Genomic DNA, 13,212 nt, shown 5'->3' on the forward strand with positions numbered 1-13,212 from the left:
CATTATAACTGTTCTAAGCCTGGTCTGAAGTTATTCAAAGGGGTGCATGGTGGTACATGGCGTATAAGAAGAACAGGGCCTGTAAAGGTGAAAGAGGCCATCACAGATAGGTTTACTCAGCAAGGAAATTGGAGCAGAAGAGTAGTGGCTACAGGTAACCAAGAACTGGTGGGAAGGGAATAGCAGCTGGTCAACAAAGCGCGGTAGCTGGTGTAGGTGACAGGTCACTGGTCACTGGTAACGAGGTGGTCGGTTCCCCAAATTGTAACTGGGACCAAACCCATGGTGCGAAGACCTCATGGACTTGGCCACATAGTACCTGAATGAGTTGAGTAAGTGTACACATTAAGTCTGCACTAGAGCATGGCGGGACCCCATTTTTCACTAGAAGTGAGGTGGCAGAGTTACGCTGGACTGATGGAGAGGGCATTGGCTCTGTGGTGTCCCCTGTAAATGCAACAGTCATCGAACAAAGGTACATCACATTACTGCACACAATAAATGGCTTATCTCTAAGACGGGGTTCCCCCTTAAGGTTGACTTTCACATGAATGTAGGTAGCCCTGCCTGGTCCCGGGCATTGATAAGCATGCACAAGGGAGGAGAGTAGAGGTAGCCCCGCGTGTGCAGGGCAAGCAAAAAAAAAAAGGGAAACTTCAAATTCATTTTGAGACATAATAATGTTGCAATTTTGGTACCTGACAGATACAGATTTTTTTGCAGGAAAAAAAAAACAATATTGGATGTAATGCAGCATACACACAATTTTCCTGTAAAAGAAGACAATGCCAACTTATTAATTTCCCAAAAAATCATAAAGGCTGATCTTTCCAGGTACAGTGATACAATAGGAGCTCCTGACTAGAATATTCGGTTGAAACTAACAGCATGCATTGTTTTAGTTGCAGAATTTTTATGAATCAACACAAGCCAAGCACTAAATATATGAATTAAAACAAGCACAAAAACCAAATGGGATGTTTGGAAAGCCCATACATTGTTGACTTGGTAGTGGTATAAAAATGTTTTTATTACTTGTGTCTACATCCCAAAAACACAGCAGTATCCTCATATCCTCATCACCATGCTCCTTGCAGCACACTTTCCACTACCGCCTACTGTCCATACTATCATGCTAGAATATCTGACATCTAACACTATCCCCATGCCCACACTATATCCTCTTGCAGTCTTTCTCCACCATCTGCACTGCATTATCTTGCAGTTCTTTTGCAGATGCTTCTTTGGCAGGTGTCTATCACCGTCAATGCTCCACAGCCAAATGTATCTGGCCTACAATACTGTCTGTTGCATTCAGTAATGTATATCTTCTGATGCCCTTTCTTTTGTACAGATTTTGTCTTTGAGCTTTGAGTCCTGTGGCTGCTGCCTTGTCACCACTTTTGTGTTCAAATGTCTGACATTCTCATGCTCTGCAGTACTTCCCCTTTTTGTTTTCTCAGAACATTCTGAAGAAGATATTAAATCTTACCTGATTTTTCATTAAGCGCGTGTTAAGCCGACCATCCTTTTGGCTATATGTCAGATGTGTGTGTTGTGTGGTGCAAACGATTGCATGACAATTTCACACAGAAGAAGGGTATGGACTGGCTTTTCTCCCTCCAGAGAGACAACCAATCTATGACTGGTTCCTCTGCATTGTCCCTCAGTGGAATATGATCAGTTGCCAGTGCCACTCCTCCCTCGGGAACAATTAATTCTTCCTCTGCGTCCTTTCTGCTTTCCTTGATCAGCACCTGTTCTGCTTCTTCCCCAGACACAGTCATCTTCCCATTTATTACATAACCATGTTTAGCCGCCACTACTTTGACTGTATCATGTTCAACCTTTTCTCTCCTTCTCCTGTTCTTGATTATCTACTTTCTGCTCTTTTTTGTCTTTCTTACTACCCCAGGTACTTGATTAGCTCATACTCTTTCTTCTACCCCCAGTCAGTTTATACGCTGCCTTTTCTGTCTCTCCTAATGTTCCCATGGGCAGTTGTCACTCTTTTTCCCCTTCTCCACATTCCAAACTGTTTTCACTGTACACATTGTCCACTTTTATGTGTCTGCCTAGGATAGGGGTAGAAGTGTATAGATTAGGGTGTACACCAGGGCTTTAATATGTTTTTAAAATGTAATTTTTTCATATTGTATAAATAAAGTTGTAATGTATTTTACATAATAACATTAGAAGCACTTATTGTCTGCATTTAAAAGTAGCAGGGGAAAATAATAGGTTTTTGTGTCAATTTGAATCCTGTAACCCCAAGCTCCAATGCTAGTTTTAATTCTTTATTCAGACAGAAATCTTCAGAAAAGGATTACAGTCCTTGAAGACACAATATGGACAACAACACAGCATAGTTTCTCTTCTGACAATGGTTGAAACCATTGCCAGTAGAGAAACCACAACAGCAATGTTAAGATAAACTTTGTTGTTCCTGAATTTTCAAGTGTGAGCCTTTCTTTTGTAAATACTTAAATTTTTCCTTAGATAAGAAATTAATTCCACTGTAAATTTAAATTAACACTATTAAAATGACTTCTGTTGAAGGGCTTACTCTATTCCCTTAATAGTGGACGTGAGGTTTCCCACCATGAGAGTTTGAAGTCTTTTATTCTGGCGAACCATTGTGCGATAGTCAGGGGTTCTGGCCGGTCCCAGAGAGCAGGAATGCATGCCCAGGCTGTGTTAAATAAATAAATGAGCATGGATTTCTTGTACATTTTCTCCAGAAGCATATTTGGGTCATGGGGATATAAAAATCTGTAAACTTCAGTATGATAAGTGGCAGATGGATTGGGGTTTAGGCAATTCCCAGAAAACCTGAAGGGTGGTACATTATGCTTCCTCACAGCACCAACATCTATTTGGAACTGAGAAACAAAATGGCATAGGGTGGGAAGAATTGTGTACCAGCGGGTAAGCAAATTGTAGTCTGCTTCTTGATATGTGTTACTTATGGAAGGGTTATTATAATAAAAAGTATAATAATAATAAATCAGGGAGAAAAATTAATCTCAAGGGCATTTTTCTATTTTCAAATAAATGTGTAGGAGAAACTTGGTTCTGGGGTCACAAGTAAGAGGTAAAGCATAGAAAGTACTGTATGTTTCTGATTGGGCCCTGTTTCAGATGGTTTCCTAAAATGTCGGGGGTTTAGTAGGGAGGCTAGGAAATAGTGCATTTGCAAAATTCTCCAGAAGTCAAATGGGGTGTACAAGTGCATCTCAAAAAATTAGAATAACTTCAAAAAATTAATTTATTTCAGTAATTCAATTCAAAAAGAGAAACTCATATATTATATAGATTCATTACACACAGAGTGATATACTTCAAGCATTTCTCTCTTTTAATTTTGATGATTTTGGCTTACAGCTAGTAAAGACCCAAAATTCAGTATCTCAGAAAATGAGAATATTAACATTATTAGAATATTAGACCATTAAAAAAAGTTTTTTTAATACAGAAATGTTGGCTAACTGAAAAATATGTCCATGTACAGTATTCACAGTACAGTATGCACTCAGTACTTGGTCGGGGCTCCTTTTACATGAATTACTGCATTAATGTGGCGTGGCGAGAAGGCGATCAGCCTGTGGCACTGTTGAGGTGTTATGGAAGCCTAGGTTGCTTAAAAGCATCCTTCAGCTCGTCTGCATTGTTGGGTCTGGTGTCTCTCATCTTCCTCTTGACAATACCCCAGAAATTCTTTATGGGGTTAAGGTCAGGTGAGTTTGTTGGCCAATTAAGCACAGTGATACCATGATCATTAAACCAGGTATTTGTACTTTTGGCAGTGTGGGCAGGTAAGTCCTACTGAAAAATGAAATCAGCATCTCCATAATGCTGATCAGCGGAGATGAAGTGCTCTAGAATTTCCTGGTAGAGGGCTACTCTGACTTTGAACTTAATAAAACACAGTAAACCAACACCAGCAGATGACATGGCTTCCCCAATCATCACTGACTGTAGAAACCTCACACTGGACCTCATGCAGCGTGGGTTCTGTGCCTCCCCACTCTTCCACCAGACTCTGGGTCCTTGATTTCCAAATGAAATGCAAATATTACTTTCATCTGAAAAGAGGACTTTTGACCACTGAGCAACAGTCCAGTCCTTTTTTTCCCTAGCCCAGGTAAGACGCTTCTGACTTTGTCTCTGATTCACGAGTGGCATGACACAAGGAATGTGACAGTTGTAGCCCTTTTTCTACCACACGTTTTCCTTCCACTCAACTTTTCATTAATATGCTTGGATACAGCCCTCTGTGAACAGCCAGCTTCTTTAGCAATGACCTTTTGTGACTTACCCTTCTTGTGGAGGGTGTCAATGACTGTCTTCTTGACAACTGCAAAGTCAGCAGTCTTCCCTGTGATTGTGTAATCTACTGAACCAGATTAGGAGACCATTTAATGGCTCAGGAAACATTTACAAATGTTTTGAGTTAATTAGCTAATTAGAGTGTGACACCATTAGTCTACAATATTGAACTTTTTCCACAATATTCAATTTTTATGAGATACAGACTTTTGGGTTTTTAAGAGCTGTAAGCCATATTATATCAAAATTAAAAGAAAGAAATGCTTGAAATATATCACTCTGTGTGTAATGAATCTATATAATATATGAGTTTTTGAATTGAATTACTGCAACAAATACATTTTGTGATGATATTCAAATTTTTGAGATGCATCTGTATATAGGATATTCATGCATGTCCTGTATGGTTGGTCAGTGGGATGTGGGACATTAGAGCTTGGCCATTAGAGACTGGAAACCTGTCATTGACATGCCTGGTGGGAATTACAGGTTTCCAAGACTGAGAGCCTGGGTGAGGACGATGGGGATATTTCCCAGTGTAAAGCACATTTTTTAAACTGTTATTGTGGTGCCTATGGTAGGTTGATCATTTATATAACTCAGTGGGTCAATGGGCAACTTCAAGACCAGTTTAACTCTGTTTTCCCCTTTGATCATTTTTAGTGTGATGGCTCATTTGACCAAATAATATATGTCCAGTTAGAATACTGTCTGGCAGAAAATCATGCAATGGAAATTGTGGATCCGCACACAGGTAGATGAAAGCAAAATGGTATCTTTATTCTTCAAAGTTCATGAACAGACAGACAGTGTAAGGAACAGACGAGTCCAAGGTTGACGCGTTTCACGGCACGAACGGCCGCTTACTCATAACTGTGGTCAACCTTGGACTCGTCTGTTCCTTACACTGTCTGTCTGTTCATGAACTTTGAAGAATAAAGATACCATTTTGCTTTCATCTACCTGTGTGCGGTTAAACAATTTCCATTGCACATTTCCGGATGGCGGATCTAACCAGCACCAGGTTGGACTAATACACCTGAGCGGCTTCCTTTCTCCTGATTATCTGGCAGAAAATCATACCACATACCATTACATTGATTAAATCAAAGGCCAAAAAACATTCTTCATCTTAAATTAACTAGTGTAGGCAAGGCACACATTAGTACCCATTCATAGACATTTTGAATAATGTTGAATAATTGTAATTACTGGCCCAAAGATCTCTGGGTTTTCTCAAGTAGTGCTCAAATCAATCACTTGTTTACATTTGCTATTGTCCTTGACCTGTTTGAGATTTCTGCTGTATATGGTTGTGAACATTGAAAATATTGACTGGATATTTTACAAGAAGACAAAAATATGTAACAAAAAAGATGCATAGTACACCCTATAATTGCACTTTCCCTAACGTATCTGCTTTGTCTTACCTCCTGCAGTAACTGAATCTTGTTCTCTAGGAGCTTTTGAATCTGCTCTGCATCTTCCAGCTTCTGCCTACACTGTTCATGAAGCTGTGGTTCATTGCAGCTTGTTGAGTTTTCAGCAGCACTCCTAAAAAACAACACAAATGTTTCAATTAATAGACACCTTACCACCTTCTTTTATGTGTTTTCCATAGTACCTGGCTCTGTTCCCCAGGGACTTGGCATCTTCTTTTACTTTTGTACAGTATGTGGAGTCTTAAAGGATAAGTGCACTTTTAAACAAAATGCCTGTATACTCTAAGTCCAAAGATAAACTAACCAACCCCCCCCCCCCCACCTTATGCATACTTACCTTGTTTACCTTTCACAAGCAGATCTTCAATGCATTACCAATGTGTGGCGAGGTGCAGAGTGGTGTGTAGTACACACTCAGAGTCTGGTTGCAGAGAACAGGACTTAATATCAGAGTTTAATCATTCACAACAAGCCAAGTGGGAAGGTGCCCAACCAGGAACACTCACAGAATGTATCAGCAGTGTGTAGCAGAGCAGGTTTCAGAATGCTGACAGCGTCTGTCTTGAGGGGCGCAATGCGGCCAGGCCGGCCCATACCCCTATGGGGAGGTCTCCAAGAAGAATACATGTCCCTATCCTTTCCCAATTCATCTGGAACCTCTTCCTGTCCCTGTTAGACAGGTGCCTGTTTACACACTACCCAAAAGAAATGCGTCCTGAGCCTGGGAGCCAGGACCTATCCAATCAGATAGCTTCCCGTTGACCCAGGAAACCGTAGAGGAACCAAGTTCCTCTTGACTTGCATTGTAGCTGTGGTCAAGCGCCACTTACAGTGGAGAAAACCGACTGCACCTGCCTTCACCACCCCCCTACTTTGACAGATGCTATGATTGTCATCGCAACACAGGAGAGTATCAAAAGGAAAAATGCAGTGAACATAATTAAAGCATAACAGGAAAATTTAAACATAATCAGATTATCTTGCAGAAATCTAGCCGCAGTTAGACCTGGAAGGGCAACCAGTGTCCTCTGGGGAGTCAGGATGTAGGTAATCATCTTTTTGCTGTGACTCCGCGGCCACAGGTGGATGGGGGTCATCTGGCCTTTCCATACCCCCTTACCTGGGCCAAAGACTGAATCCTTGTCGCGTCTGGACAGTCTGTGGAACTTGCAGGGATTGTTGGACTGTCCATAATTGCCGCACTGGGAGATTTGTTCTTGCGGTATATCCATCCAGTCATGAGATATATATATATACATACAAATAAGGTGTTGTCCTGTTAAATATAGATACCTAATTAATTATACAGCAAACCCAACTGTGAAAAGTGAAACAAGTCCATAATAAAACTCCTAAATTAAATAAATCTAAAAAAAATGCATTTATTGTGAAGCTCAACCTTTCAATCACATTCACCAGCTTCAGAGCTCCAGCCACCACCACATCTAATTCCTCACCAGAAACTCTGACCTCATAATACAGGAGATCTTATATCGCTCTTAATCTCCTGCAGAAGGATGGATGGCTCTCTCTGTGCCGGATGGTCATAACGCATTTACTAGAACCAGGTCTCATGCTACTCTGGCATCCCTTGGATGAAATTCTATGAAACAAAATGTCTAAAGCTAGGGTGAAGCAGTGACATCATCACGACGACTTGGACAGCTGGCGTTTGGTTTTGGTAATACCTTGTTCATGTCCCTCTTGTTTGTGAGTAGGCAATTTTAGTTTTTAAAATTATTTGGGAAAAATTGCTACACTATGTGGTTCCATTCTTCTTCCTCCACAAGTGAGATCTGGTTCTAGTACATGCAGTTATCACCATCCTGCCAGAGAGGGCTGTTCATCCTTCTGTGAGATATTCAAAGTTATCTAAGACCTCCTTTATTATGATGTCTGAGTTTCTGGTAAGTAATAAGATATGGTGGCCGGAGCACTGAAGCTAGTGAAGGTTACTGAAAGGTTGAGCTTCACAGTGGATGAACTTTTTTAAGATTAATTTATTTTGGGACTTGGGACTTGATTCATTCATTTTATTAGAGACTTGTTTCACTTTTCACAGCTGAGTTTGCTTTAATATAATTGGATATCTATTTTTAACAGAACGACACATTTGTATGTAGTACCTTTGATATCGCAATATTTAGATATCTGTGAGTGCTGTTGTTTTCACTAAGTTTTATATTGATTTTATTTGGCATTAAATGCAGTTTGCTTTTTTGGTTTTCTAATGAGATATACTGTACATAGCCTTAAAAGACCTCAGAGTCAGCATGGTGATCTGACTTTTCTTTATTGCAGTTAAGCAATACAGCCCAGTCACTCCTTGCCACCCACTTGTGACTGAAAAATAAAGGAGCAACATCAGCAGACTGATGAACTCATCTTTTTGATGAAATATCCTATATGCTGGAGAGCACCAGGTGTAAAACCTCAGAAAGCCACAAGATGACAGCAGAGTAGTCACTCCACTTGTAATGTTCATAACACATTAACTCTTCTAGCTAAAACAGATAAAACAGTTTAAAAAAAAAAAAAACAATTATTTCCCTGACACTCTAAATTATAGTTTGGATTTCCAAATCTTCATTCAGTCTATTAGGTGCCTTTGAAGGTAAAAATCAAAAAAGGTTATACTATCACCAAGATTTCAGAAACTGTCCCTATTTGCAATATAAGCAAATAGCCTATAGGCCAATTATTTTCATTTGTGTGGATCACTACTGTATATATTTAAAAATTGTTACCCTGTCTCTCCTTTTTCTCCCTCTCTTGGCCTTTACTTTTCTTCTATTTTATCATTTATCTTTGATTTTCCTGATTATCTCAAGATACTGTAGGAACAACACATGGCCTTACATATACATATTATATTCTTGGGCATGCAAATCATGCAAATGGTGGTTCCATCTACCTCCTTCCACTAACGCTGTCTTATCTGGACAAGGTATGGGGACAATGCAAGAAGAGGAAGATTTGTGCATACAGGATCAAACAGCCTTTTTTACACAATGCAGAAGATTAACCCATAAGGTTGGGTTCACACTAGTGTGAATTGGATGCGGATTTCTCCGCATCCAATTCGCATGACAGGGAAGTGTGACCGGCTCTCATTTGAGCCAGTTCACACATCTCTGTGGCGGCTGATTAGCAGATTGCACAGGGGTCCTTGCATCTTTGGCTCAGTTTCAGGTCCGAATTCAGACAAAAATTCGGGCCGGATTCATCTCTAAAACAGAAATCAGGGACGCACTGGACGCCTGCTGTGTGCTGCACAGGGCCATCTTACCGTATGGGCACGCTGGGCCCAACCTGCCCAGCGACCCAGCCCCAGCCAAGCATTTGTCCTGATTCCCGTGTGCATCCCGCCGCCGAACTTAGCTGGTGGCAAGCGCCTGTCGGCCCTGCACTGCTCTCAGGCCACTTGGGCTGTGAGAGGAAGCCCACAACTGCCGGAATGCCTATCTGCCTCCATGGGAAAAGGCACACACAGGACAGTCGAGTCTGACTCCCGTCCGTGTGTAAGCTCACCAGACCCAGCCGCCGAACTTGGAAACTAGTTGGACATTAGCTTGGCACTGCTGTACCAATAAATATAGCCTTATCGATAATTTGCATTTTTATTCTCGTGGGTGATTGTGTAGGCAGGGCTCCAGTGCACTGCATTGCCAGCGGCCCCTTAATGATCTTAAGATGGCACTGGTGCTGCATCTGTATTTGTTGTGAACCCAGCCTTAGGTTCCACAGTGAGTATAACAAGTATGCTTTACTGCATATACAGACTGATTTTACTGTTGTGGGTTTAGTAACACTTTAATGCTGAGGTCTTAACTACCTAACAACATTGTGCATTGTTTCTGTTGGTCCTTTGTAGGAATTATATCTCTGTAAGTGCAGCGACTTGAGCATCCGTGTGCACTTTTGTTCTATTGATGTACTTTATATATATATATATATATATATATATATATATATATATATATATATTTATGGCATCTTGTTACTTCAATAAAAATTATTGAAATCTAAAAATTTTCAAGGAAAACTGTATTCCACAGCTTTATTGAGGATTTTCCTGTGATGATCCCAAATCTCATTTAAAAGGGATCTGGTGGTCTGGCCTACAAAAAAACACAAATGCATTGTAAGTAGTAGATAAAAAGGTATAACAACCTTTTTTTATCTGCATGTAGCAGAATTCTCAGCCTTTTTGCTGGATATGGGTCCGCCAGGGTTACCGCTAGCAACAGCAGCACAGTTAGGCATATTCTCCAAGTGTGAGCACTGAGACAGGAATCAGTCCAGTATCTTTGGGTTTTTAGGTTTATTGAGAACTTGGATGGGAGAAGGGATGAGTGGGATACTCTTCTGGCTCAACTATGCACAAGATTAGTGGGACAACTGAAAAAATTCCTGCTGACTTGACGCTGGCTGAATGCCGGTTAACGCCGGTTGGCGCAAATGAACACTGACTTGCACTCTGTTAGCACTGAACTGACTCCTGTCACTTTCTTGTGGCACAAAGTCCTTGTGGAAGCTCCTTTAACACTTTCCTTTGAGGTAGCTACTTGTACATCTGCTGCAACGCTTAACACTTCAGGGCCCGCACCCTCTTGACACACATACTTCTCTTCAGGGCTTAGACTCTGGCACCCCCTTTCTAAGCTTCCTTCTGGTTAGCTGGTTCCTGGATCCCTCTGACCTTCTGTAGTGGTCCCCTATCCTAGGCAGACCCCTGGGCAGTTTACAGTACTCACGACACTGCTTTCCTGGAAACTTCTGCCCCAGCAGCGCCACTCGGTCGACAGCACACTGGATCCCTCTCTGCAGCTCAGCTCAACCTTCTGTCCTCTAGGCCGACCGCCAAGGACACCTTTCCTGATGCTGACAGGAGGAGAGACAGCCGTCACCCTCCTCCTGGGACTCTGCTTCCCGCCAAAAACGCTCTGTCATATGCTCCCCTCAGACTTATATCCCGTCCCAGGATGCACTGCGGCAGACCCGGCCCTCTGGGGTAGATACAAGCCCTGGTCTGCTACTGGCCAGGTTTCCTCCACTGTCCAATGAGAGCCCTCATTGGACACAGCGGGGAGGCTCCCCAAGCTCAACAGGCACACCTGAGAACACATGACAGCCTAGCTGAACAATCAAGCCCCCCCCCCCCCCGATAAGCAGACAGGACCACCCATATATTTTTCCTAGCACCTACCTAGGAGGGTGCTACATGCAGCTCTTTCAACCTGCTTGCTGTTACTGCAACTTGGCTCTAGGAATCTGATTTTGCCTCTACATTTACCGTCTTCCATTTTGGCCTCTACTGGACTCACTCACCCAGGCAAAGAGGAGGTGGAGTTCAACTACTCCTCTCCACACAAAGCACATTTCATGATCTTCCTACACCTTCCTCCCTGTCCCACTGCATTTGTCTTTTCTTCTGGTTTCCCTGAGAATTTATCAGCCTCCTTCACTAGTGTCATGCTTGACTTATCTGCCTGACTACCCTACACTTTCTAATTTGAAACACCCACTATAATCCTCATTTACTTTTAATACCACCTCCCATGCGGATGTTGTCTACTCTTTTCTAAAAGGAGTTGTAAAGTCAGAAGGTTTGTTATCTTAAGATCAAAAACCTTCTGTGTGTAGCAGCCTACCCAGTACCCCTAATACTTACCTGAACCCGATCTTTGTCCAGCGATGTCCACGAGTCCCTCGGCTTTCCGAGACTCTCCCTCTTGATTGGCTGAGACACAGCTAATGCGCCATTTGCTCCAGCGGCTGTCAATCAAAGTCAGTCAGCCAATCGGGAGAGGGAGGGGGTGGGGCTGAACGGCAGCTCCGTGTCTGAATGGACAGACAGAGCTGTAGCTTGGCTCGGGTGCCCCCATAGCAAGCCCATAGCAAGCTGCTTGCTGTGGGGGCACTCGATAGGAGGGAGGGACCAAGACCTGCAAAGAGGAACCCGAGTAGAGGAGGATCTGGGCTGCTCTGTGCAAATCCCCTTAAACAGAGCAGGTAAGTATAACATGCTTGTTGTTTTTATTTTTTATTTCTTTTTTACAAAACTTTACAATCACTTTAACTCTATTTACAGACTGCCCAGACAATTGTCAATCATTTTAAGAACAAGATTGACACAATTTGTAATGTAATCCCCACTATCCAGCTATCTGCCAAACCAACATACAATATCTACTACCACAATTAATACTTTCCTCTTGAGAAAGTCGCTAAAATTTTTCCGGAGACCCACCTAACCACTTTCCCCCTGCACTCCATTCCCTCACAACTAATTCCATTCTATTCTTTGCTCTCAAACTCACATGTTCAGTGTCTACACTGGAACTTTCCCCAGCCCTCTCTAACATACACTGGTCCTTCCATATTAAAAAACTACTTAGGTCCTGTTTCCCTGCTCTTGTTTGTCTACAGACTTCTTGAATGCCTTATCTACAACCATCTGAGCTGCTACCTAACTGATAACAACATTTTTGACTCCCTGGAATCTTGCTTCCCCCTGGAACATTCAACTGCAACTGCCCCACTAAAACTGTTTAACTACTTAATAACTGCTAAAACCAGTTACCACTTGGCTCCCACTGCTGTCAATCACAACCAGTGAGGAGGGGGTGGGGCCGCGTCCTGTTCTGTGTGTCTTATGGACACATAAAGCAGGCTCAGGAGCGAGCGTGCACGAGTGCCCCAATAGCAAGTGGTTGTCTATGGGGACATGCGGCAGGGGGAGGAGCCCAGACCGCCAGCCACAGAAGAGGAGGATCAGGGCTGCTTTGTGGAAAAAACCCTTGCACAGAGCAGGTATGTATAACATGTTTTTTTTTTTGGTTTGTTAATTAAAGTGATTGTAAAGGTAGAAGGTTTTTTATCTTAATGAATTCTATGCATTAGGATAAAAAACCTTCAGTGAGTAGCTCCCGCCTCAGCCCGCCCTAATAATTAGCTGAACCCCATCTCGATCCAGCAATGTTGCATGAGAAACTTAGCAGCAGGCACCAGTCAGTAAATAAGGAGAGAGAGGGGGTGGGGTCAAGCCACAGCTTTGTGTCTGAACGGACTCACAGAGCAGCAGCCCTGCTGGTGCCCCCATAACAAGCTGCTTGCTTTGGGAGCACTCGGCAGGAGGGATGGGCCAGGAACCCCTGCGAGGGACACAAAAAGTGAAGGATTGGGGCAAAACCAATGCACAGAGCAGGTAAGTATAATATTTTTGTTATTTTTAACCAAAAAACTAGACTTTAGTATCAATTTAAACCTTTAATATCACTTTAATTTCCCGCTCAAACAAATCTTTTATAACAGCCCACATCTTCCAAGATGGTATTTTTCCTGATTTTCTTCATTAAAAACATACAATGACCATTCCTTAACGACTTGTAAAAACTACTGAATTAATTCAACATTCTTTTTGCTAGCTCTAAATGAT

At 42.2% G+C, this 13,212-nt stretch overlaps 1 protein-coding gene across 1 annotated transcript in view; it reads right to left on the reverse strand.

The window, feature by feature from the left end:
- LOC309561480 (myomegalin-like) overlaps nucleotides 1-13,212 on the reverse strand; it is a 429,425-nt gene that overhangs the window by 367,057 nt on the left and 49,156 nt on the right. The window contains exon 3 of the mRNA XM_082265423.1: nucleotides 5,760-5,883. Within this exon, the coding sequence (XP_082121549.1) occupies nucleotides 5,760-5,883 (124 nt within the window). The remainder of the gene's footprint in view (nucleotides 1-5,759; nucleotides 5,884-13,212) is intronic.

This window comes from Pelophylax lessonae, assembly GCF_965119305.1.
Source record: "Pelophylax lessonae genome assembly, chromosome: 8".
Classification (NCBI taxonomy): domain Eukaryota; kingdom Metazoa; phylum Chordata; class Amphibia; order Anura; family Ranidae; genus Pelophylax; species Pelophylax lessonae.